The sequence below is a fragment of the Cavia porcellus genome, unplaced genomic scaffold (assembly GCF_034190915.1).
Source record: "Cavia porcellus strain 051 isolate PalLab524CR breed Dunkin Hartley unplaced genomic scaffold, mCavPor4.1 scaffold_3, whole genome shotgun sequence".
Taxonomy (NCBI): domain Eukaryota; kingdom Metazoa; phylum Chordata; class Mammalia; order Rodentia; family Caviidae; genus Cavia; species Cavia porcellus.
Window position 1 is genome coordinate 81,950,269 of NW_026947486.1, and position 23,170 is coordinate 81,973,438.

The following is a 23,170-nucleotide window of genomic DNA, read 5'->3' on the forward strand; positions in this document are numbered from 1 at the left end:
CATTTCCAGTTGGGTTACTATGGGTTTTTTTCTCCCCTACACACATACACACACACACACACACACACACACACACACACACACACACACAACTTTTTAGTCGTATTTATTTGGTTCATAGTTTAACTGAAAACAATATTTGAATTCAGTTTGAGTACAGCAGAGTTATGTAGTTTATTCTAGTCTCCTATTCACTATTCAGTTGGTCCTATAGCAATAATAATAACAATGATGATGCTTGCCACGTATATAATACTTAATATCTGCTAAGCTTTGTACAATGCTGTTTCTATGCATTACTTAATGCTAAGAAGTGAGTACAAAACTGTTATTATTCTTATTTTCCAGAGAGGAAAAATTGTGGTCCAGTGAGGTAAATAGTATATGGAAGAATAAACAGCTAGAAAGTGATATATTCAAGACAGGATGTCAGAAGAGACTGAGAGATCATGAGGTAGTTTCTGAAAGCATCATTATTCTACCTGTGATGAATCAGGGGCACAGAAAAATTATGTAATTTGCCCAAGTTCACAGGCACCAAGTGTCCGTGATTAAGGACCGTTTCCTCCTCCTCCCTTTCCCACCCTGCATTCGTGTTCTTTTTAAAAAGCAAAACCACTTAAACTTCGCTGAAAATTAGTAAGATTTGAAATAAGTAGGGTAAAACCTCACTGTTTTGATTAGCAGCAAGTCCAGTAGAAATTAAGCAAAATTTGAATTATAGACTACAAGAAAAGAAATGTTGTTTGCACTTCTTGCAAATACATATAATCACTGGAACTGAGCTGTCAGGACTCTTCAGGTCACCTGCTTTAATGAATAGTGAAGAATGATTTGTACTTAGGACATCTTCTGTTGCCCAGAGGACTCTGAAGCGATTTGCCCTCTGCAGTACTTTAAACTACACTCCCCTATAATTTTGTTCCTGATCATCATGTATTCAGCAAGCCCTTCCGTTGGAGAGGTAAACTACAGTGAGACCCCTGACACAATCCTCACCAATTTCTGATTGTTGCAATCTGCATCAACAAGGCATACTGAATCTGAGGGATTAAAAAGTCTATCTTACACTTGGATTGATTAGGGATTGTGAGTTCAAGTGGGGAGGCTGGGCTTGTTGGCAGGCACTGACCACTGTCGCCTTTGATTGCTCTGCAGGCCTGATTTTATTCATTTACTTCTTCTTCTATGCTTCTCTGGCTGCTGTGATCACTCTCTGCATGTACATGCTATTTCTGACCATCAGCCCTTATATGCCGACCTTCACTGAACGGGTGAAAACTCCTGGTGAGTGTGTCCAAATGGTCTGTGTTGTCAAAAGTTGCTGGACAGAAATCTGTTTTCACAGCATGTTCAGCCTCAATTAACTTCAGTTCTTCCCGATAATAACAGAGATTCAATTATTAAGAGTAAAATTAAAATGGCAGTTGGAAAATTATGGTCCTTTTCATTTTTGATAGTCTATAGTTTCATGGGAATCAATACAACAATTATCCAAGAATGGGCTAATATATCCAAGACCTGTTTTCATTGCCAGGAGTTATGATCAGACCCTTCGCCCATAGTCTTAACTTCAACTTCAACGTTTCTGAACCTGACACTTGGCAGCATTATGTGATTAGCCTAAATGGCTTTCTCCAAGGTAAGTTTCTCAGAATAGCAGAAAACTCTCTTGAAAGGCAGTGGGTGGGAATTCAAAATTCTCCTGGCCCAGAAATCCCAGTCCTAGTAACCTCAACCTATCATGATCTTTCCTTACTTTGTATCCCCCTCAGTACCCTTTGTCCAATCAAAACTGCTCTAGTATGTGATTGCATATTACTGTGAAAGTACATAAGCCAACTCTCAGTAACCTCTTTGAGGCAGAAAACTTCTCTTTATGAACACCCTATAGCACTTAGATAAAGCCTAAGGACCTCTAGATAGCTCAATAGCAATCCCTAATCAAAGATAATTCTGGAGCGTGATATTGATGAGTAAAGGAGAATGTTCTCCAGAGCTGGAAGATTTCTGTCTGCTATACTGTCTCAAGGTAAGATAATTGATTTCTTGGAAATTGACTATCTGAAGAAGGAAAGCAGTGTCTTTAACAGCAAGCCAGAAAGGAGTGAGAGGAATAACCTGTGGGCGGCATCACGCCAACATTTTGATAGCAAATATTTTTAAGGTACCTCTTCAGGAACAAAATGGATTTGTGGGAAGCCCTTCCACATGGCAAAAGTGGAGATGGTAGCAGCTTGGTAATGTTAAACCCAGAACATACAAGTTCTGTATTTACCCAGCTACCAAAGAGAAATCCCAGAGGGGTTTACATTTGGTGCACCTTATTGTTGTGCAAAAAAAGCAGTGCATAGTTACTTGCTGCCCTGGCCTGGCTGAAATAGGGGCATAAAGATAGCTAGTAGAATGCATACTGAATTAGGAGGGTAGTGACTTCTTATCACACGCCAGGAAGTGCTTTTTAAAATGTGTAAATTTTGTCACTCAACTTTAACCCTTCATAGCAGAGTCCTTTGTCTTCATTTTACAAACTGAGGGAACTCAGGCTCAGAAGGGGAAAGCGACTTGATTGAAATCTAGCAGCAGAAGCAGTGTTTAAACTGGATGTTTTGATGACCTTGCTACTCTAAAGTGTTATGCAGGGACCTGTAACTTGGGTATAACCTGGGAAATTTTTTAGAAAGACAATCCTGAGCCCTACTTCAGAGCTATTGAACTAGAATCTGTATTTGAGCAAAAATTACAGGTGATTTGTATGAACTTTAAAGTTTATAAAGTGTTGTTTTTCATAACTCTATGCTTGCTGTCTGACCAGGAGTTAGAAACTCAGATTTATGCCAGTAATGCTCAATGTTGTTTGGGGTAAGACTGAACCTCAGATTTCTCACCTGTAGAATGAGAGTGGCTGGGTTCTTTCTGAAGCTGTGTAATTGCATTTTTGGCCACAAAAAATGTTTAGGGCATAACAGTCAGGACAATATCTTTTTTTCTTTCAAAATGCTTAAAAGCTGTTACAAATATGTACATTGCCAAAATTTCTGTGTAGGAAATCCCTCTGAGAAGTGAGTGGGTGAAGAAATACCAATTCTGACCTAATGATGGAGTCAGGGCACATTAGAAAAGGCTTGAGTCTTTAGTTCCTAAAAGCAGATAATATGACCTGCTAAACAGGAACACATCTCTGAAATAGACATCCCACAGTATCAGTTACATGCCCACGAGGACTGTGATTTTGCAATAAGAGTCATACCCATGTCACATTATTTTTAAGGGACTACCTCAAGAGAAACAATAAGCACATGATGGCAGTTTCTATTTAGAAAGTTATTGTGTGAATATAGTTCTTGTTCTTTCAAAAAAGTTTATAACAAAGACTTCAACTGAATGTGGTTTTGTCAAAGGAAAAATAAAGTCGTAGCCAACTGGAATGGACTTAAAATTACTAAATGCCTCTCAATAATATCATACCCTGGGCACAACCTCTGTAGATGTGGATCCAACGGTATAGTTTGAGTTTTATCTCTGGTGCAGTCTCCTCTGAAAAACAGCTACTTCAAACACAAATGCATAGGGAACTGGGCCTAACAAGGTTAACCGGATTCCATCATTTGGAGCCAAATTGGAAATAATGCAATAATTTTCAGAGCCCATTCTTAAAGCACCTAGTACTTCAAAGAGTAAACAGAGTGCTCCTTACAGCTCTCTCCCTAATGTGTGTACCATGGACACCCATTACATTCCATCAAAATGGAAAGGGAAACTAATTCTGAGTATCTCACATCTCAATAGGGAAGATCTCCTCCCTTGCCCTCTTAGTGGAAACCCTATAGTTGTGATTTGTTTCTTTCAACCCAAGTCCCTGTGTACCAGTGCTAACTTCTACCTGTAAAGGATGAGGAGCTGGATTATTCCTTTTTCTTTCTCTTCCAGTTACTCTTCCAACTTCTGCTATTCTTTCACTTTCCTTTTTTCCCCACAACACTCTCTTACACCCAGTGCATCCACTGATCTCACAAGAAGATGTTTCCAAAATTTAACTTAAGAAGATTTAACTTGGGAATTTAGCTTGCTAAAATGTACCACACCTTAACATGATTCAAACCATCTTCCGAAATCTACTATGTGCCTATTTTTGTCCCCAAAGTAGAAAGGACAGAATTGTAGATTTAAATTTTACCACATATGAAAAGGAATAATTGAAAATAGAAATAAGATAGCCAACTCATTGCCCAGAGCTGGATATCTAGAAGCTCTGAGGGAAGGATAAGCGATAAGCAGGCAACCAAGTGAATTAAAATGACTAGCCAGGAAGGCTTCTTGGAGGGATACTGCTGTGAAAACCCTTGGCACCTAATGGCAGGTCAGGAGTCTCAGGGTAGACTGAGTGGGCTGTAGGAAGGGTACAAGCAAGCTGCATGGAAGAAATCAGGGATCGAAAACCACTGAAAGCATGGCCTTTCCCTGAGCACACATCTAACATGAACGTTTGCCACCCACACATGCTTCAGGTTATAATGACAGTCTTCAAGAGGAAATGAATGTAGATTGTCCCCCGGGGCAGTACTTCATCCAAGATGGCAATGAGGATGAGGACAAGAAGGCCTGCCAATTTAAGCGCTCCTTCCTGAAGAACTGCTCTGGTCTGGAGGACCCTACTTTTGGATACTCTACTGGACAGCCTTGCATCCTCCTAAAGATGAACAGGGTACATTAACCCTTGCTATCTGATGGTGATAAGTGGATGAGATAGGTAGGAAAACACTCCATTTCTTTTGGGCTCTGATCTTCACACACTGCAGGTTTGGCCATTTTTATCAACAGCATCAGGAATGCAGACAAGCAGCCAAATCTATTGATTCCTTTTTCTCCCTGAACATTTTCTATTACCATTCTTCTTTCCTACTCTCAAACCTGCTCCTTGATGGACTCTGTCAAGAATGGGGTCCTGAGCTCTTGGGAACATAGGATTAATGTGGAGGTGGGTGAGAGACAGTACTGGCATCATTAAAAGGTACATTTTCCAGCTGGTGTACGGGCATACAGTTATAATCCCAGCTGTTTAGGAGATTGAAGCAAGCAGATTACAGGTTTGAGGTCAGCCTGAGCAGTTTAGTGAGACATTGTCTCAAATTAAAAAATAAAATGGGCTACGGGTATAGCTCAGTGGTTGAGCTCTTAGTATGCAACACTAAGGTTCAACCCCAGTAAAAGAGAGAGACACAGAGACAGAGAGAAGAAAGTATTTTCCTTCTCTCTTGTCATGGTTTAGGTGTGACACAGCCTTACCTAAAAGTTCTTTATATCTTTACAGTTATCTTGCTATAGTTTTTACTGCATATACTTATCAGATGTAAATAAAAGGAATAAATTTGGCTGTACAACTCTGGAGTTGTATCTTCTGTTGTTGATAACATTTCTTTTTATTTATTTATTTATTTGGAGTGCTAAGGATGGAGCCCAGGGCCCTCCTCCTGCTAGACTAGCACTAGACAAGCACTCTAACAACTAGCTACAGCCCCAGTCTTTTTAAGTTTTATTCTGAGATAGGGTCTCACTACATTGCCCAGGCTGGCCTTGAAATTGTAGTCCTCCTACCTTAGTGTCCTGAGCATCTGGGCCTGCAGGTGTGCGCCACCAGGCCTGGCTTGTTTGTAGCGTCTTGGAGAGGGTGAAGTAGATGACATTTATGCCTGAGGAAGGAAACTCAGACTGGGGGAATAAAAAATCCTCAGTCTTACTCTCAAATCTGTTTAAAAAGAAATACTGGTTCTTATTTGCCAGATTGCAGGCTTTCTTCCTGAGCTTGGAGATCCCGTGAAGGTTTCCTGCAAAGTTCAGGTAAAAAGTCCTTTTGAGTAAGTATTGTTACTTCTATGTCTATTTCCTGTAAAAAGGAAGTTCATTCCTTCCAAGGACTGTAGGTTAAGGAAGTGGTAATCTTTTCTTCATAACTATACTTGTCCTTAGTGCCTTCAGAGTTTCCAATTTCCAGAACACACTCAATTCATGCATGTGTGTGTGTGTGTGTGTGTGTGTGTGTGTGTGAGAGAGAGAGAGAGAGAGAGAGAGAGAGAGAGAGAGAGAGAGAGAGAGAGATTTATATCTTTGAAAGGCAAAGACTGAACCTCAGCCAGGGACCATAGCAGGGAACAATGATGTGCCAAACCATTAAATGGCATTTTGTTTATACTTTTGCTTTTAGCTCTAATTACTGGTTTCTTTGAACTAAACAAACAGGTTTCACTAGAGTCATCAGTGCCTGATTTTAAAACTGAATTTCACATTTTGCTGCAATGACCAGTGGCAATGGGTGTTACAATAACAAATGACTACAAGAGAAGTATAAATAGAACTCTACTAATATGCTAATTAACCAGACCATTAACTCCTATCTCATCTGCACCAATTAGCTCCTTTGTAGGAAAAAGCCCTAGGTCTGGACTTGTTTCTTAAACAGACAGTGATTCCCTCCTGTTCAGTGACATCAACTGCACTCCCCCACACTGGACTTGTAAACGTGGTAGGCCAGGCAATCTCCCTCTCAGTATAGTACTAGAAAGCAAGCTCAGAACTCCTCACTATGTGGTGGCAGATCAGAAAACAGCAAAGGGTAGCGTTTATTCAGCTAGTGTCTTATACAGAGCAAAGACTTATTGATCACTTGCTAAATAAATACCACATCCTTTGCTAGGTGTGAAAGTGTTGAAATCATAAGGCACAGTGGAGGCATTAAAGAAAGGTCAGTTGCTTGTGGGAAATGGTGATGCTAAATATGAGCTTAGAAATCTCAGGCAATATTTGCCAGGTGAATGAATGGAAAGGACATTCATTCTGTTCGCATGTACTCTGTGTGTGTGTGTAGTCACATGAAATGTGACTCCAACTAGTGAAACTGATTCTACAGGCCTGATTCTTGAAAAATAAATCTCACTGACTTTTAGAAGAATATATAAATAAATCATAAAGACCAATTCAGCCTTAAACTAGCTTTTTTTGCTGTGCTGGGGATTGAACAAAAGGCCTTGTACATGCTGGGTGAATGCTGTGCCACTGAGCTAAACTTCCCCTCTTCCCAGGTTTTAAACTAATTTATTAATTGGATCGATTTCTCCTTGTAGTGCTCATATGGAAGCTGTACCTTGCTAGGAAGTATCCTTTTTAAAAAGTATTAAGTTTTTGTACATTCTATAACAAACAATATTCATAAAATCCACACCTATTTGTGTAAATCAAGCAGGATGAGGTAATGAGTAGAATTATGGAGAGCTGCTCAGTTTAAACCAAGAACAATTATAGTATAATATAGTACAGTACAGCTTCTCAAAAGAAGTAATCAGATGGCCCTAGTGAGTAATTCTCTAGGAGCAATGCACTGTTCATCCATATTAGTTAGTTTTGTGCTATTTAGGGCAAGCCTAATGCAGTGGCAGAATCAGCAGGCCCCTACCTGACACAATGTGATGAGTAGCCCTGTTGAATCATTTCCATTATCTAAATCCCTTTCGCTTGTCCTCTTGACTCCAGCGACTGTAATTAAACACTGCCGAGACTGTGGTGAACCAACTGTAGGATGTGTGCCCAAGCATTAGGTCCCTGTGTATTTGATCCGGCTTCTGATAGAACTGTGCTTGCCATGTGCAAACTGTGAAGTGGGATTTAATAAATGTATTCTAACTTATACCTACCTGCCTCAGTTCCAGAGTCTAAGGCTGGGCATCAGGCCCCATATGACTCTTTGGAGAAAGGTTAGAGTGCTAGACCTTCTTTCTAATGCAGCACCAGGTATTGCAAGCCCTCTGGAACCTTTCTGTCTGGGTTCTGTAAGAGCCAGAACAGAGCCATTGAGTGCCATTCACTCCTCAGCATGAACTTCTATTTCAGCTGTCTGTGAACTGAAAAACCAAGGAAGTGCTCCTCTAGGGATAGGTCGGGCTGACCTCTGACCCATTTGGCTTTTGTGGTCTTCCTGGGACAGCTGATTGTGAATCATACAGATATTTCACCTGGAGCACAAGTCCCTTTAGTTCAGACCCCAACTTACTTTATGACCCAGCATCCTACATATATCTGCTTTTACTTACAGAGAGGTGATGAAAATGACATCCGATCCATCAATTATTACCCAGAGTCGGCATCCTTTGACCTCCGCTACTACCCTTACTATGGCAAACTGACTCATGTAAGCTGTATCTCTTTCCTTCTTTGATGTCAAAAAGGGCTCAGAGACAAAGGAAAGGCTACCAATGATTTATGAGAATTAAGGAACAGCAGGGAGTAATAGATAAATAGCTAATGGCCATAACCTGGACTCCCTCCTCAAATTCCTATTACAGCAGCATGGCTTTTCATATCTGAAAGAATCTTGGATATAGTCTAGTCTAACTCTCCCTCAGTTTCCAGATGGGAAAGTTGGGGCTCATAGAGTAAAAGTGACTTTTCCAAAGCCACATAGCTGAGTGGCAAAGCCAGAGGTAGACAAATGACTACCACCTGTGTTTAATCATGCCCAAATAATCGCACTGCTTCTCCCATTTGGAGCCTTGGGATGCAGAAGGCTTCATCTCCAGCACAGAGACTTGATGGATATTAGTGCTGGTTTGATTCATGGTCTGACATCCAGAAAATCAAATCACCCTGAGGCAGAATTCATTTCTCCCAGAGGAAAATCAGACATGTGACAGTGACGTATGAGAAAAATGTGGAATTTCCTCACACTTTCCCTAGGCAGGGACAGCATGTCCAGTTGCTGTGACCATTTGTGATTTGGCGTCATGAGATGTACTCACTTCCTGTTGTAGAGGTTATCCCACCCTGCACTGAATAAGCGAACACTTCCTTCCTACCATTTTCCCCCTACTTAGAGTCATTGTTCTTTTATTTACAGGTTAACTACACTTCCCCTTTGGTGGCAATGCACTTTACAGATGTGGTGAAGAACCAAGCCGTGCCTGTGCAGTGCCAGCTAAAAGGCAAAGGCATCATAAATGATGTCATCAATGATCGTTTTGTGGGTAGGGTAATCTTCACCTTGAATATAGAAACCTAACAACTTCAAGAGGCCACCCCTCCCAACTCCATTTCTGTTTTATCTCCTGTTATCCCTGGTAGCACCTGAATTCTTTTTCTTATTAAGACACAGTCAAGTGGACACACGACAGCAGATTACTTTTCCTTGCCTTTGACATGTGTAAGAAGTGATATGGGAGCTATTTGATTTTTTAAAGGTAGTCTCTCCTGATAAGAAATAGATTATATTAATTTATTTTCCCATCACTTAAAACTAAAAATCTTTCTTGCTATTAAAATTCTCACTGTATTGTGGTACACACCTGTAATCCCAGAACTCGGGAGGCTGAGGCAGGAGAATTGCCACAAGTTCAAAGCCAGCCTGGACTACATAGCAAGACCCTGTCTCAAAAAAACTCACCATAGTATAAATGTTGTATGATAAAATTCACAATAGCCATGGTCAGGATAGTGTCTATGATATTTATAAATTCATCAGGTTTTCTGAGTTTTTATTTTATAGATAAGGTTCCTCCTGACCAACATGATAATCTGCTCCCCTTCATTTTTAACCTGGCTGGCAATATCTTTTCTTGAGAATCATCACTCAGATCAACCCAGATTATACCATTAGGCCATTGTACCAATAGCAATCTATATCCCATGGAACTGGAGAAATTGGCTGTCTTTCAGAGGCAACTAAATACTGATTCAAGACTAGGTTATCTTCAGCTGGGATGGAAAGCAGTGCTAACTGGATATTGTTCTGGGATAAAGATGAAGACCCTCTGTGTGACTGTTTGGGGAAACTGGGCTCCTTGATTCCTTCCTTGCTCTGTGGTATAATTGCCCAAAGCAAACATTTCTGCAGACAGGTTTTCCTGAGCTTCAGGTAGAGGGGGAAACATGGACGATCTCCACTGGCTAATTCTTCTTGGGTTTTTTGACAGTGGTGTGATACTCTTGGAGGCCATCAGGGATAAATGTGTTGAGCCCCAGCTACAGCCCTGGAAATTGAAATCAGGGTTTGCCAACTAATACATCACAAGATATGGTGCTCCCACCAGGCCATCTTGGAGCCAAAGCTCATTAGCCAATTTTGTATTTGCTTTGAAAATGACACAGGGCAGATGTTTGTCCAGGTTGTGGACCAGCCATGTCCCTTTGTCTTATCTTCGGCTATGTGATCATTCCATTGCTACTTAACACCTCCACCAGGGGGAGGGCTGGGATAAAGAGAGAAAGCCAGTATGGGTGACTAGATTAGTGTCTCAGGGTCCAAAGCAAGCTTTAATGACAGAAGCATCCAGCATCTCAATCTCCTCTACAGTGTTCACTTCAAACCAGGGAACAGACAGTCTGATAGTAAAGACAAAGGAGTAGAGAAGTAACTGTGATAGGGTGTAACAAGAGTTATAAAACTGCTATGTAAAAATGCTATATGCAACATAAGGAAAAATAACTATTTCCAGCTGATAAATGATGAAATAAGAGTGGAATTTTTTTAAACTTTGTTTGTTTTTTGGTATTAGAAATTGAATCTGGGGCCTTCACACTGAGCTAAATCTCCAGGCCCTTTTTTACTTTTTATTTTGAGGTAGTGTCTCACTAAGTTGCTAAATTGCTGGGCAGGACTCAAATTTGCAATTGTACAGCCCACACCTGGCTTCAGAGGAAGTTTCACATGCAAAGCCACAATCGTGAAAAGGCAATCATGTGCTTTAGTAAATTTGAGCAGTTCATTTAATTGGAGTATAAAGAGCTTAGAGGAATGGTGGGGAGTGTCAGGCAATTGGGCTAGGGAGGTATTCAGAGACTTTGAATTTTATTCAGTAGGTAAAAAGGAATCTTTAAAGCATTTTAGTCAGGGAAGATCCATGATCACATTTGCATTTTAGAACGAATTTTCTATCTATAATAAGAAGTGGGTACTGGAGAGGGACAGGACTGCGGAATGAGGGCCAGGGATTTAGCGTAACAGCACAAGCTGTCTGGTAAGCGCAAGGTTGTAAGTTCTATCCCCGGTACCAAAAAAAAAAAAAAAAACCTAAGGAGTCAGGTGTGGTGGTGAACACTTGTAATCCCAGCATTTTACAGGCTGAGGCAGGATGATCATTGCAAGTTTGAGACAAGCCTGGGCTACAAAGGAGCTCAAAGCCAGCCTCAACTGCATAGTGAGACCCTGCCTCAAAAAGACAAAAACAACAGCAAAAAAGAATCAAACAAATTTAGAGAGGATGTGGTTAAGATTAGTTTTGGACATTTTAGCCTTGTGGTTTCTATGGATCAGATATTGATATGGAGATGTAAACTCACATTGAGTTGAAGAAAAGCAAAGCTGAAAACAAAAGCATTTGCTTGAGGGAATTCATTTTTAAAATTCCAAACTATTTAATCTTGGGATTTGGAGCCAGTTATGCAGACACACTACACCAATCTAGTCCGTACAGTAGGATTTTCCTCTTGGCTTTGTGGCAGAAAGGACTGCTGTTGCTCTTTGCAATTTCCTTCTCAGATATCTTCTGAGTTTTATTGACAGAGTAGAGGAAGCCTGCCTGCTATTAACAAATAACATCAGATAGCACAATAGCACATGTGTGAGACATGTTTTTAAAAACCAATGAAACTGTCTCCTTCTAAACTATTTCCTGAATGAATTCAGTGATCAAAACTAACCTTTAAAAATGATAAAGACAATAACTTAAGACCATTTAAAAATTACCTCAAAAAATCAAACTCAGGATTCGGTAGTAAAAAGATACTAGCACACTGAATCTGGAAAGGATATTAGCGTTTAGACAAAACAACCCGCATTGCGTCTGACTCCAGGTCCAGTGCTCTTTCTACTCTGAGCTGCTGCTTACCAGGAAGTATCATCTCTTTTTAATCAATGAATGACATCCCAAGTATTCTAAAATACATGTCAAATTTTAGTTAAAATAGTTGACATTTCACAGGAGTTAACCTACTGGTGCTATATTTTATATATAATGTTATCCTGTCAAATACGTTGACTGTTAAACAAGGAATTATAAATCTTTTGTCATGCAGTATTTCTCAATCGATGGACTCTTATCATGTCCACAACTTCAAAGCACTGAAGAGCATTCAGTTTGGGTTCTCAGCTAGGACATGAAAAAAATCACTTTATTACACAAAATAGGATTAATGAATATGTTCATTTACTGTCAGGTTCTAACTATTCGACGAACTTCTAGTTGATTAATTTAATTACTCTCCCATACTGTGCCATACCAGGAGTTGATTTGTATACTATCTATATACCATAGCTTGATTTTCAAGGAGAAATACTACTTCCAATTGCCTTGATGGCATTGTTCATGCTAGACTTTCCCCTCCACTCCTCTGAAATCATTATCCTAAAGTAATATTGCTTAGCATCTATTTATAACTAACATTTATGTTGTCTTGGGGAGTTGTTGACAGCAATAAATTGAAATAAAAAAGAAACGTGTGATTTCTTCTTTCTAGGGAATATCGCTGATTTTTCCACAGGAATATTGTGCAGCCACGTGGATGGAAAACTTGACAATTGACAACTTATTAGTTGAAGACTGTTTTTCTCTCATAACTCTTTTTTGTTATTTTGATTTTTTCCTTTACTCTTGGAGTTTCACTCACAGGAAGGTGAAACTGAAAGTTGTTTCATTTCTGGGTATTTTGTTTTCCTTTTGTCTTCATGCTCCAGTCCCTCACATAGAGTAGCTTTCCTTTTCTCATAAAGGTTAGATCCTGGTATAAATTGTTCTGGTACTATACAGTAACACTAAGAGAAATTTTGAGGTGGAGGAGGGGTAGAACCAAGATTCAGAGAGAAACTGCAGATACTTGAGAAAAGCCTGGCTAGGTAACTTCAGGATGCGTCTGCCTACCAACTGTCTCCCAGAGCAAATCTCTAGTAGCAATAACAATTAAAGACAAATATCCCCAGTTCCTCATTCAACTCATAGGCTAGGATGCAGCAGGAATTCTTTCTTTCTTTGGGAGGTGCCTGGCCTAAGATTTACTAGGCTGGTTTGATTTGATTGGGAGAAAGGGCATCTTATGATCCCAAATACATTTTGTTCATCTAGGTTTTTCATTGTTTTCTTTGTTTTTGAGACAAGGTCTAACTTATGTAGTTCAGGCTGGCCTTGAACTCACTATGTAACCCAAGCTAACCTTGAACTCGTAGAAATTCTCCGGCTTTAGCCTCCCATGTGCTGGGATTACAGGCACCTGCCACAACACCCGGATATTGGAGTAATTTTATTTACTGATTTCTCCTTAAAATATTCACATAATAAAGTAATTTAATCAAGTCATTCAGAAGTACTATCTCTGCAGTACTAGGGAATAAACCCAGGGTCTTGGGACTGAGCTTCTCCCGTTTTTATTTTATTTAAGACAGGGTCTCACTAATTTGCTTAGGCTGGGCTTGAACTTGTGGGTCCTCCTTTCTCTGCCTCCCAGAGGCTTGATTACAGGTGTATGCCACTACCATACCCAGTTTTTACTGTGCTGTTATCTAGGCAGAAAATAAAAGTGTGTGTGTGTGTGTGTGTGTGTGTGTGTGTGTGTGTATGCATGTGTGTGTTGGAGGAAGTGAGGATGAATAGAACAGATGGAAAAGGAAAGGAAAAAGAACTCAAAAGACTACTTCACAAAGTTGTTTAGTTGGTTAGGCTACAAGGAAGAAAGGTTGATGGGGGGGATTCAAAATGCTTAAGAAAGGAATGATAAATTTTAAATTGGGTAGTTTACACTCTACAATGTACCCCTGCAAGCTCCTGTGTTGCCATAACATCAACTTGCATCTCAACAAGAAATAGCACACTTGACAATAATTAGAAGAGGGTTTGTTTACAAAGGGATTATCTATAAAAGCATAAATGTAGAGAACCATAAGTAGCTCAGTGTGATGGATTAAAAACTGGTGGCCAACTTAATGCCAGAGAAATTAAATCAGCATGGTGCTGAGCATAGATGTTTCACCTGAGGAAAGTTGCCAGCATAAATAGAAATGTGAAGGAGGTGTCCAGGTGTTGATGCACTGAGGCATTGTGGGTTTTCCTACGTGTCACTGTTTGAGCCTTTGGTTCTCCTGGAGAAGCTCTGCCCCTCACACTGAGCACTGCTTCCTGGCTCCAGAGGGGAAGACATGTACCACTTGGTCTCCAGGACGAACTCGTCATTCTGGCTTCCTGGCATGTACTACACTGTGCTTATCATCCGAGGAGCTTGGCGCCTCCATGTCACTGAGGATGGCTGGGGTGCTTTTCAGGGCAGCCCTCGTCTTTGTTTTGAGCCTGACTTCTCAGCTCCAGCGTAGAACCCACAACCTACTAGCATAGCTCCTTCACCCCACTGGCACAGACTTCCACCACTGACCTTTGGGCCTTCCCAGCACGGACCCTTAAAAGAGACGGGTGTGAGTCCTTTACGTGGGCTCTAGACCTCCAGTTGGACTCGTGGGAGGCACTGTCATGGGCTTTAGGTCTTCAGATGGTCTCATGAAGGAAATTCCTGTGGGATTCAGGCCCCTGGCTGAGTATCTTATGTCTTTAGTGTAGTGGACAGATTTCCTGCACTTTGTGTTAACTCTGGGTGACCATCATAAAATAATATTATGAATTCCATGTCCTGATTCTAATTGTTCTCTGCACAACCCCTGACTACAGCACTCAGTAATCTACTAGCTGAACTCTTATCATCACTAGATCCTAACGTACAAGAGTAGGGACTAGTTAACAGAACACAGAAGTGAGTGTGTATAATTGGCTGCTTCATTTGTGACTTTGTTGAAGGACTAAGCTAGCCCAAGGTGACCTTGTGGGAAAAGGAACAGAAGAATAAATGTGTGAACTTAGCTTTCCTCTTCTGATATACTGGTAATTTTCCTTGGCCAAACTGAGTCAAAAGCTTCATTGAAAGGCAATTTATGTGGTTAATACAGGTCACCTTCCCAATGGAAAAGGTAAACTGGAAAAGGGTGAAAGGGTGGGTCAAACAGAAGATATCTAACATAGCCTTCAAATGTAGTTTCTGTGAGCAGACCCCTTGCAGCCTGGTACAGTGTTGGAACCATCTCCTGAACCAAGTCTGGTGACTGGGGTAGCTCTTATCTTCGTTCAAGTTGTTGTCAGGGAGGTTGTTCCTCCTGAAAGGAGACGTTTGCAAGAAAAAATAAATAGCTGTGAAGTCCTGTTAAATATTACCCCTACTTATGGTTATATCTGAACTTTTAGACTAAGTTGAGTTTTAATATTAAATTCTCCAATGAACACTCCTTTCCTGAATCTAGCATTGTGTCAACACTTGTCACTCAGATGGAAATGAGAAGACATGCACACACACACACACACACACACACACACACACAAGCACACGCACACACACACACAAGCGCACGCTCACACACAGGGCAGGGGGAGAGAGAATGAGACAGAGAGAACACCTTGATTTATTCTGCTTTGTGTTTATCAAATAAAATCTGTAAGTCAATTCTGAATCAAAAGTCTAGAGTATAAAACATTTTTTCCAGAAGAGAAAGACAAAGGACAACCTCCATAAAAGTTAACTTGAATTAGAAAAAATATTTTTACATCCATCAAGAACGAATACATTCATAAATGAGGAACTACTAATGAAAATAACAACTTTTCCCTCCTTTCAAGTCTTCCAGGTGATCCATCATCTGCTATATAGAAAATCTTGAGGAATATAGTAAAGATTATTAGTGCTGTGGTGCCTGCTTGGCACGCATGAGGTCCTGACTTTGATTCCCAGTATAAGATAAAAAAGACTATTAATGAACAAGTTCACCAGGCTACATGATACAAAATCAGTACACAAAAAACAGTTCTCTTTACATAGCAATGAGAACATTTTAAATTTTAACATTTTAAACATTTGACAAAATAATTCATGTAAAATGCCATAAAACAATAAAATTATTAGGAAAAGATCAACAAAAGAAAACATATTGAAATCTAAATACTGCTTAGACTTTTATTGGTATATGTTTGCAGTACATAATGATTACATTCACTGTAGGAAACTGGTACACATATATAACACATTTCAATTCTTTTCTCCCCTTCCCTCCACTCCTTTTATTTTTCCAGACTTGGATTCATTTATTTTATAAGCCCTCATAGAATTAATTACCATATATACAGATGAAAGCCAGACTAATAGGCCAAAGAACATGTAAAACATGTAAGACAATTTTAGTGAGTCAAGGTACACTTTTATTTTACTGATTTATTTATTTTTATGTTTATGTTTTTGAGACAGGGTCATCCTCTGTGGTCCAGGCTGGCCTTGAACTCACTATATAACCTAGACTGGCCTGCAACTCCCTACAATCCTCCTGCCTCAGCCTCGTGAGTGCTAGGATTACAGGTACGTGCCACAATGCCCGGCAGTTATGCTTTTATATACCATATTACAATAACTTTTCTTTCCTAATTTTTCTAAGATAGAGAGATAGAAAGATAGATAATAGGAGAGAGAGAGGGACAGATACAGATATAGGTATAGACTGAACTTTTCATATAAAAGAAATCATATGACAGTTAATCTAATGTATTTGAGTTATTTCACTTAACATTATGGTCTCAAAGTGCATCCATTTTCCTACTAGTAACTTAAATGTATATCTTTTGTGGTATAGTAGTACTCCATTGTGTATAAATACCACTGTTCTCTGTGTCCACTCATCTGTTGATGAACATATAGGCTCCTCCCAAGAATTAGCTATTACAAACTGTACTGCTATAAATGTGGGTGTGCATACATCACTGTGGAATGATGCCTTTAACTCTTTTGGGAAGATACCTAGAAGGAGAAAGCTGGATCAAGTGGAATTTCCATTTTTAGTTTTCTGAGAAATTTTCATACGATTTCCATAGTGTTTATCACCCTACACTCCCACCAACAGTAGAGAAGGGTTCCTTTTTTCCCACAGCTTCCCCAGCATTTGCTACTGGTTGATTGTCTGATAACAACCATTTTTTCTGCACTGAGATGAAAAATTACAAACTTTTGAAATAAAGAACTAAAATTTAAAAAGACATTTGTGTTCATAGATTAGATTAATATTTTATAGGGCAATACTCACCAAATTTATCTACAAATTTAAGGCAATTCTTTCAAATTCCAACTAAGTTTTTTCTTTTCAGAAATTGACAAGGTGATCCTAAAGTTCATATGTAAATTAAAATAACCTAAATATCCAAAACATCTCAGAAAATAAGAACAAAGCTGAAAGGTTCACAAGTTCCAACTTTAGAACGTACTACAAAGCTAAAGTCATTAAAATACGATGTTCCTGTCACAGGAAAGACATATAACTCAATGGAGTAGAATCAAGATTCATAAATAAACCCATAATTTATAGCAAACTGAGTTTCAAATGTGGTACTAAGACCACTCAATAGTCCAAGATCAGTATCTTCAACAAATGGTGCTGAAACTGACACCATATAAGACAATTAATTTAGATCCCTCCTTCATAGCATAATCTAAGGTGGACCACTTTAGATGTAAACAGAAGAGTTTAGAACCAAGTGTGGCATGCATACCTATAATCTCGGACATTCTGGAAGCTAGGGAAAGAAGAGCATAATGTGGAGGCCAGCCTGGACTACATAGCAAGACCCTGTCTCAAGAAAAACAAAGTGTATAAAACTTTTAGGAAAAAAATAGAAATAAATTTTTGTGACTTTGAATTTAAAAATTGTTACTTAAATAGGGCCAGGGATTAAATAAAGGAGTACAAATGACACAAAAACATCTAGATACCTTGGACTTCATCAAAATTAAGAGTTTCTGACAGGTGTGGTGCCACATCTATAATCCTAGCACTTGGGAGGTTGAGGCAGGAGAATTTTGTGTTCAAGGCCAGCCTGAGTTACATAGCTATTCCAAGGCCATCTGGACTACACAGTGAGACACTATTTCAAAAACAAAAACAAAATGAAAAATAAAAATTTCTGTGCTTCAAGACACTATCAAGAATGTGAAAGCCAGGCATGGTGGCTGAAACCTGTAATACTACCACTCAGGAGCTGAAGCAGGAGGATGGTTTTGAGTTTGAGACTAGCTTGGACTACAAAGTGAGCTCAAAGCTAGCCTGAGCTGCATAACGAGACAGTCTCAAAAGGACAAAAAAAAAAAAAAAAAAAAAAAAAGAACGTGAAAATACAATCCACAGAATGGAAGAAAATATTTGTAAAATGTATATCCAATAAGAGACTAGAATCCAGAATTTACACAAAACCTTTACAACTCAACAATAAAAGGACAACTAACCAACCCAGTTAAAGATGTACAAAGAATATAACTAGAAATATGACCAGAGAAAATACATAAAAGGCCAATAAGTACATTTAAAATGTTTGACACCATTACTCATTAGAGAACTAAAACCACAGTAAAGTCTTATGTCTTTGATCCATTTCGAAATGATATTTTGTACAGTGTAAGAGAAAGTTCAATTTCTTTTTTTTCCTTTTTTTCTATTTCCCCTCCTCTTCCTTTTCTTCCTCTGTTTCTCCTCCTCTCCTCTCATTCTTATTTCTCTTCTTTTTTAGTATGTAGACATCCAATTTTTACAACTCCATTTACTGAAATTTACCCTTTCCCTATATTTTGATGATTTTGTAAAATTTACTTGTTTGAAACAGACATGGTAGCACATACCTATAATCCCAGCACTCTAGGAGGCAGGATTATTGTGAATATTATGGTTTAGTTCTCCATGTCCCCTCCCAAAATCTAACGTGTTCATAGGTGGGGCTTTTGGAAAGTGGTTGGATAACGAGGGTGTGATAGTCATTGGTGGATTAGTCTGCTGATGAGTTTACAGCCAAATGTGATGTTGGGAGGTAAAGCCTGGTTGGAAGAGATGGGTCACTGGGGACAGAGCCTGGAAAAAGACTATCTCTAGTATTTGCCTCCTCCCTTGATATCTCTCTCTCTCTCTCTCTCTCTCTCTCTCTCTCTCTCTCTCTCTCTCTGTCTCTCTCTCTGGTGTTTGTAATGAGTTCTTTCTCCTCTGCCAAGCCCCTGTACCTTGGAGCCAGGTGACTATGAACTGAAAGCTCTAAAAAATAAACCTTTCCTTGTTGAGAGTTGCGAGACACAGGTATTGTGTCTTAGCAATACAAGTAATTAAGACAGTACCAAAAAACTGAGTTGTCCATGTATGCATGGATTTTTATTCTGTCCCACTGGCCTTTTTGTATGTTTTTATACCAGCACTATACTGTATTGATTACTAAAGCTTATAATATAGTTGAAATCAGAAAGTATGATGCCTCTTTGCAGAGTAAATATGGGACCAACAGAAGAGACTACTTACCAAGTACAATTTAATTACTACTGTCTCTGACTTTCCAACCTGCCAGCAAGCAAGCCTGACATTGAACCTTTTGAATGGCATCACCACTGCAGGTATCCAATGGGCCACTTGGTGGTGAGTTGACTGTACTAGCCCATTTATATATGAGATGAGACAACAGTTTTTCAGAGCAATAAACATTTATTTGTGGTATTGATTTGCTTTTCTACAACATAGCATCCCATCACTGTTATCTGAAATCTTAAGAGTATTTGATCAATTGGCAGGTTATACCACATACAATTACATTAGACTAGAGGATTCATTTTACAGCAAAGACGATACAGAAATTGGTGTATAATGATGTAATATACTGATTTCATACAATACACTATACTGATTTCATACAATACACTACCACCCCAAAAATGGATACTTTGATTGAGTTGCCTGCTGAAAGACAGCTGCAGCACCAACTTGAAACCAATAATCTATGTAGGCAGGGTCTTTTTCTTCATAATATAGTATATTCATCAAATAAAAAATGCTGACATGGTGTATGTTCTCAATAAGAAGAAAAAAAAGAAATAGAAGCAAGAATAGCCATACTTATCATCACTACCACTGACATAGTAACATAACTACAGTTTCTAGAGTTAAGAAGTTCTGGCCCTGAAGGGAGCTCACACGAGCCTAAAGCTTCTCCATCTCATGACTATGGATACATTGGATAGGAAAAATCCTTGTTATAGAGGTTATCTTGTGGATTATAGTATATTTAACAGCATCCTGGCATTCTACTCATTGGATGCCAGGAGTACATATCTTCTAATTGTGATAAAAATGTCTTCAGATATTGACAGATATCCCCCAGAGGGAAAAATTGTTCCATGCTGACCATTGTTCTTACCACTGAAGAAAATAAGTTCCTATGAATTATAATTTGTGACTGACAGCTGGGCATTTTGAACTCCTGTGCAGGAACAAGGTGATAAGAAAAGTCAGCATCTTATCTTGGTAAATTGAACTCGGTGTTTGTCAGAAGGAAAACTTTTTTTATACAAAACAGAAACAGGGAAGAATTGTCTGAGAAATCTCTGAGCAGAAGCAGCTGCTAAATTGGCTGGCTACTGTGTCAGAGATTTGGGCAGTTCTGCGACAACAAGCTCAAATAAGTATAAATAGTATATTACTTACTAGACAGCATAAGCAAGACCATCAAAGTGTGAGCTCACTATGTTCTTAATCTCACAGGATAACTATGTCAGATGACAGATGATAGGACTGATAGATCACTGTTATTGAGAAGCCAATTCGACTGCAACTAAGTAGTGTCATAGCCTGCAGCTGTACAATAAAAAGGTCAAGATGGATAGTCTCATGCTTCACTGAAAACAGAGAGGCTGATTAGAACCTGATTTTAGCTTCCTTCAATACCAAAGGGAAGTTGATGAGAAATATCCTTGTGACAGCTCCTTACAAGACTAATTTTTTGGCATACTGTTGAAAGGGTATTTTGCCAAGACTTAGATCCTCTAACGGAGCATTGCCTATATGGCCTATACAAATATATGAAAAGTTTTTAATGTTCCATGGTTGAACTGTTTCCCTATGGAAGTGTGTATAAACTCATTTGAATATGTTATTTTATTTTTTTATTTTTTTAGGCAGAGTCTTTCCATGTAGCCCAGGCTGGCCTTTGGTTGATCTCAAACTCACAGTAACGCTCCTGCCTCTGCCTCCTGAGCGCTGGGATTATAGGCATGCATCACCTTGTCTGGCTCTATTTGAATATTTCAAGGTACTACCTCTCCAAGTTCTGACTATAAATAAGTAACCCAATCATGGACATGATGATGGAGAGTCAGGCCCCTAAATGAGTAATGCCTAGGTCATTCCACTAGGTAGGCCCCTGAGGCAACAGATACTAATTGAGGGTGAGGAAAATTTATAATGCATAGTGAGGGAGAAAGATGCTATCAGTTGTGAACCAAAGACTAACTTCTCTAGCCTTATTGTTTGTCCATTTGTTTGTCTAAACATTAGGAACAGATCCCAGCGTCTCATGCATACTAGTCAAGCACTTTATCTCTGAGGCCATCCATTGCACTTACTACTGGTTTTAATTTATAACATTAATTTCATACTTTTAAATTTCTCCTCAGAAGGAAATCCCTTTCTGGAGTCATGTAGACATGCTCCCCATCTATATACAGAGAGAAATGCATCCAAGTGGTACAAGTGGTAAATTGTGATAGACAAACTATTCAGATCCCACATCAAAGAACGTGCTGCTTGTCTCTGTAGAGAAACACTCAACAGACAGGTTATTGCTGTCAACTTCAGTGTGTGCCTCAGTTGCTGAGTCTTTACCAAAGTTATGCCTTTCTTAGCTACATTTAGTAACTAAGTGAGTTTGATATATGTGACTGTTATTATGGTAGGTCAACTTGAACTCCAGCCATCCTCAGCAACAGCAAGGATCCAAGCTCCTCCAACAATGAGAACAGCCAAATTGATATCAGGAAGCCAATGTGACAAGCTTCGCCAAGAGAATGAACAGCACACATCTTCCCCTCCAGTTCTCCTTTTATGCTGCTGGCAACAATCCTTGGGTGAGCCTTTCACAGGCCATGCTGATTCAGTGCAGCTGGGTGTTATAAGTCGACCATTAGTTAATCCACCACAGAGGGTGACCCATATCTTCATTCTTAAGGTTCTAGGCCATTGTTATCCTACCTCAATTGAGTTGTTGTACTTTCCCATTGGTCCTAGTAACAGCATTTTAATACTAGGAGATTTCCTAAATTTCAGTTAGAAAGACAGACTATTGAAAACTGGACTAGAGCCCACGAATGACTCTTTCTGGCAAAAATAATTTGTCTACATTTTGCCTACGGCCTGAGACTTTGTGGGAGATTGGAATTGATGGTAGTACACTCATTAAGCTGGCAGAGGAAATTTCATAGCAGCACAACATTCAAGCTGTGGCATCAGTACTACAGTTGAATTTAACCACACATACAGTAAAAACCAGCAGAGAAAAAGGAGATAAGTAACTTGAAAAACTTGTAGCTCGGCCAGAAAGGAAGCACCTACAAAGTTGGGGCCATGAAGAATACAGTTGCTAATAATATTAGCATTTTAAAAAGCAAAATAGTTTGCCAAAGAACAATGGAAAAGATAGCAAAACCTCACCTATCACGGTGTACAAGGTGCAAAAGTGTCAAACTTTCATTTGAGAAGAAAGCTTGTTATGGTTAGATGTAAAATGCCCTCCAAGTTGAGCGTGGTAGTGCATGCCTGTAATCCCAGGAAGATGGCTGGGAGTTTGACAGCAGCCTAGGCTACATAGTGAGTTTAAGGCCACCCTGAACTACAAGTGAGATCCTCTCTCAAAAAATAAAATAAAATAAAATATCCTCCAAGGTCTCAAGTTTTTGTAAGGTGGTTAGATCATGGGGTCACTATATTCGTCAGTAGATTCCTTCAGTAGCTGAATGGGTTGTTAGGAGGTAGGGCCTGGTTGGAAACAGTGGCTCACTGAGCGTGTGACATAGAAGAAGGATGTCCCTAGCCCCTCATCTCTCTCTCTTTCTCCTCTCTCTCCCTCTCTCCTCTCTCTCTTCTCTCTCTCTCTTCCTCTCTCTGCCACTATGAAGTGAGACGTTTTCCTCTGCTATGCAGTTTCTACCTTAAACACAACCAACCATGGACTGAATTTTCACAAAAATGTGAGCCAAAATAAACCTCTCCTCTTTTATGTTGCAGGTGTTACGTGTTAGGTATTGTGTCTCTGCAACAAGAATACTATCT

At 39.4% G+C, this 23,170-nt stretch overlaps 1 protein-coding gene across 5 annotated transcripts in view; it reads left to right on the top strand.

Moving 5' to 3' along the window:
* Atp1b4 (ATPase Na+/K+ transporting family member beta 4) overlaps positions 1 to 23,170 on the top strand; it is a 32,083-nt gene that overhangs the window by 6,964 nt on the left and 1,949 nt on the right. For 2 of the 5 annotated variants that reach the window (XM_005001819.3, XM_003465589.4), the window contains exons 3-8: positions 1,159 to 1,287; positions 1,538 to 1,642; positions 4,509 to 4,705; positions 5,782 to 5,838; positions 8,084 to 8,179; positions 8,885 to 13,331. In XM_005001819.3, the coding sequence (XP_005001876.1) occupies positions 1,159 to 1,287; positions 1,538 to 1,642; positions 4,509 to 4,705; positions 5,782 to 5,838; positions 8,084 to 8,179; positions 8,885 to 9,046 (746 nt within the window). In that variant the 3' untranslated portion in view covers positions 9,047 to 13,331. Of the gene's footprint in view, positions 1 to 1,158; positions 1,288 to 1,537; positions 1,643 to 4,508; positions 4,706 to 5,781; positions 5,839 to 8,083; positions 8,180 to 8,884; positions 13,332 to 16,305; positions 16,414 to 23,170 lie in introns of those variants that run through there. The other 3 variants (XM_063246345.1, XM_063246346.1, XM_013147971.3) reach the window with 2 other exon arrangements.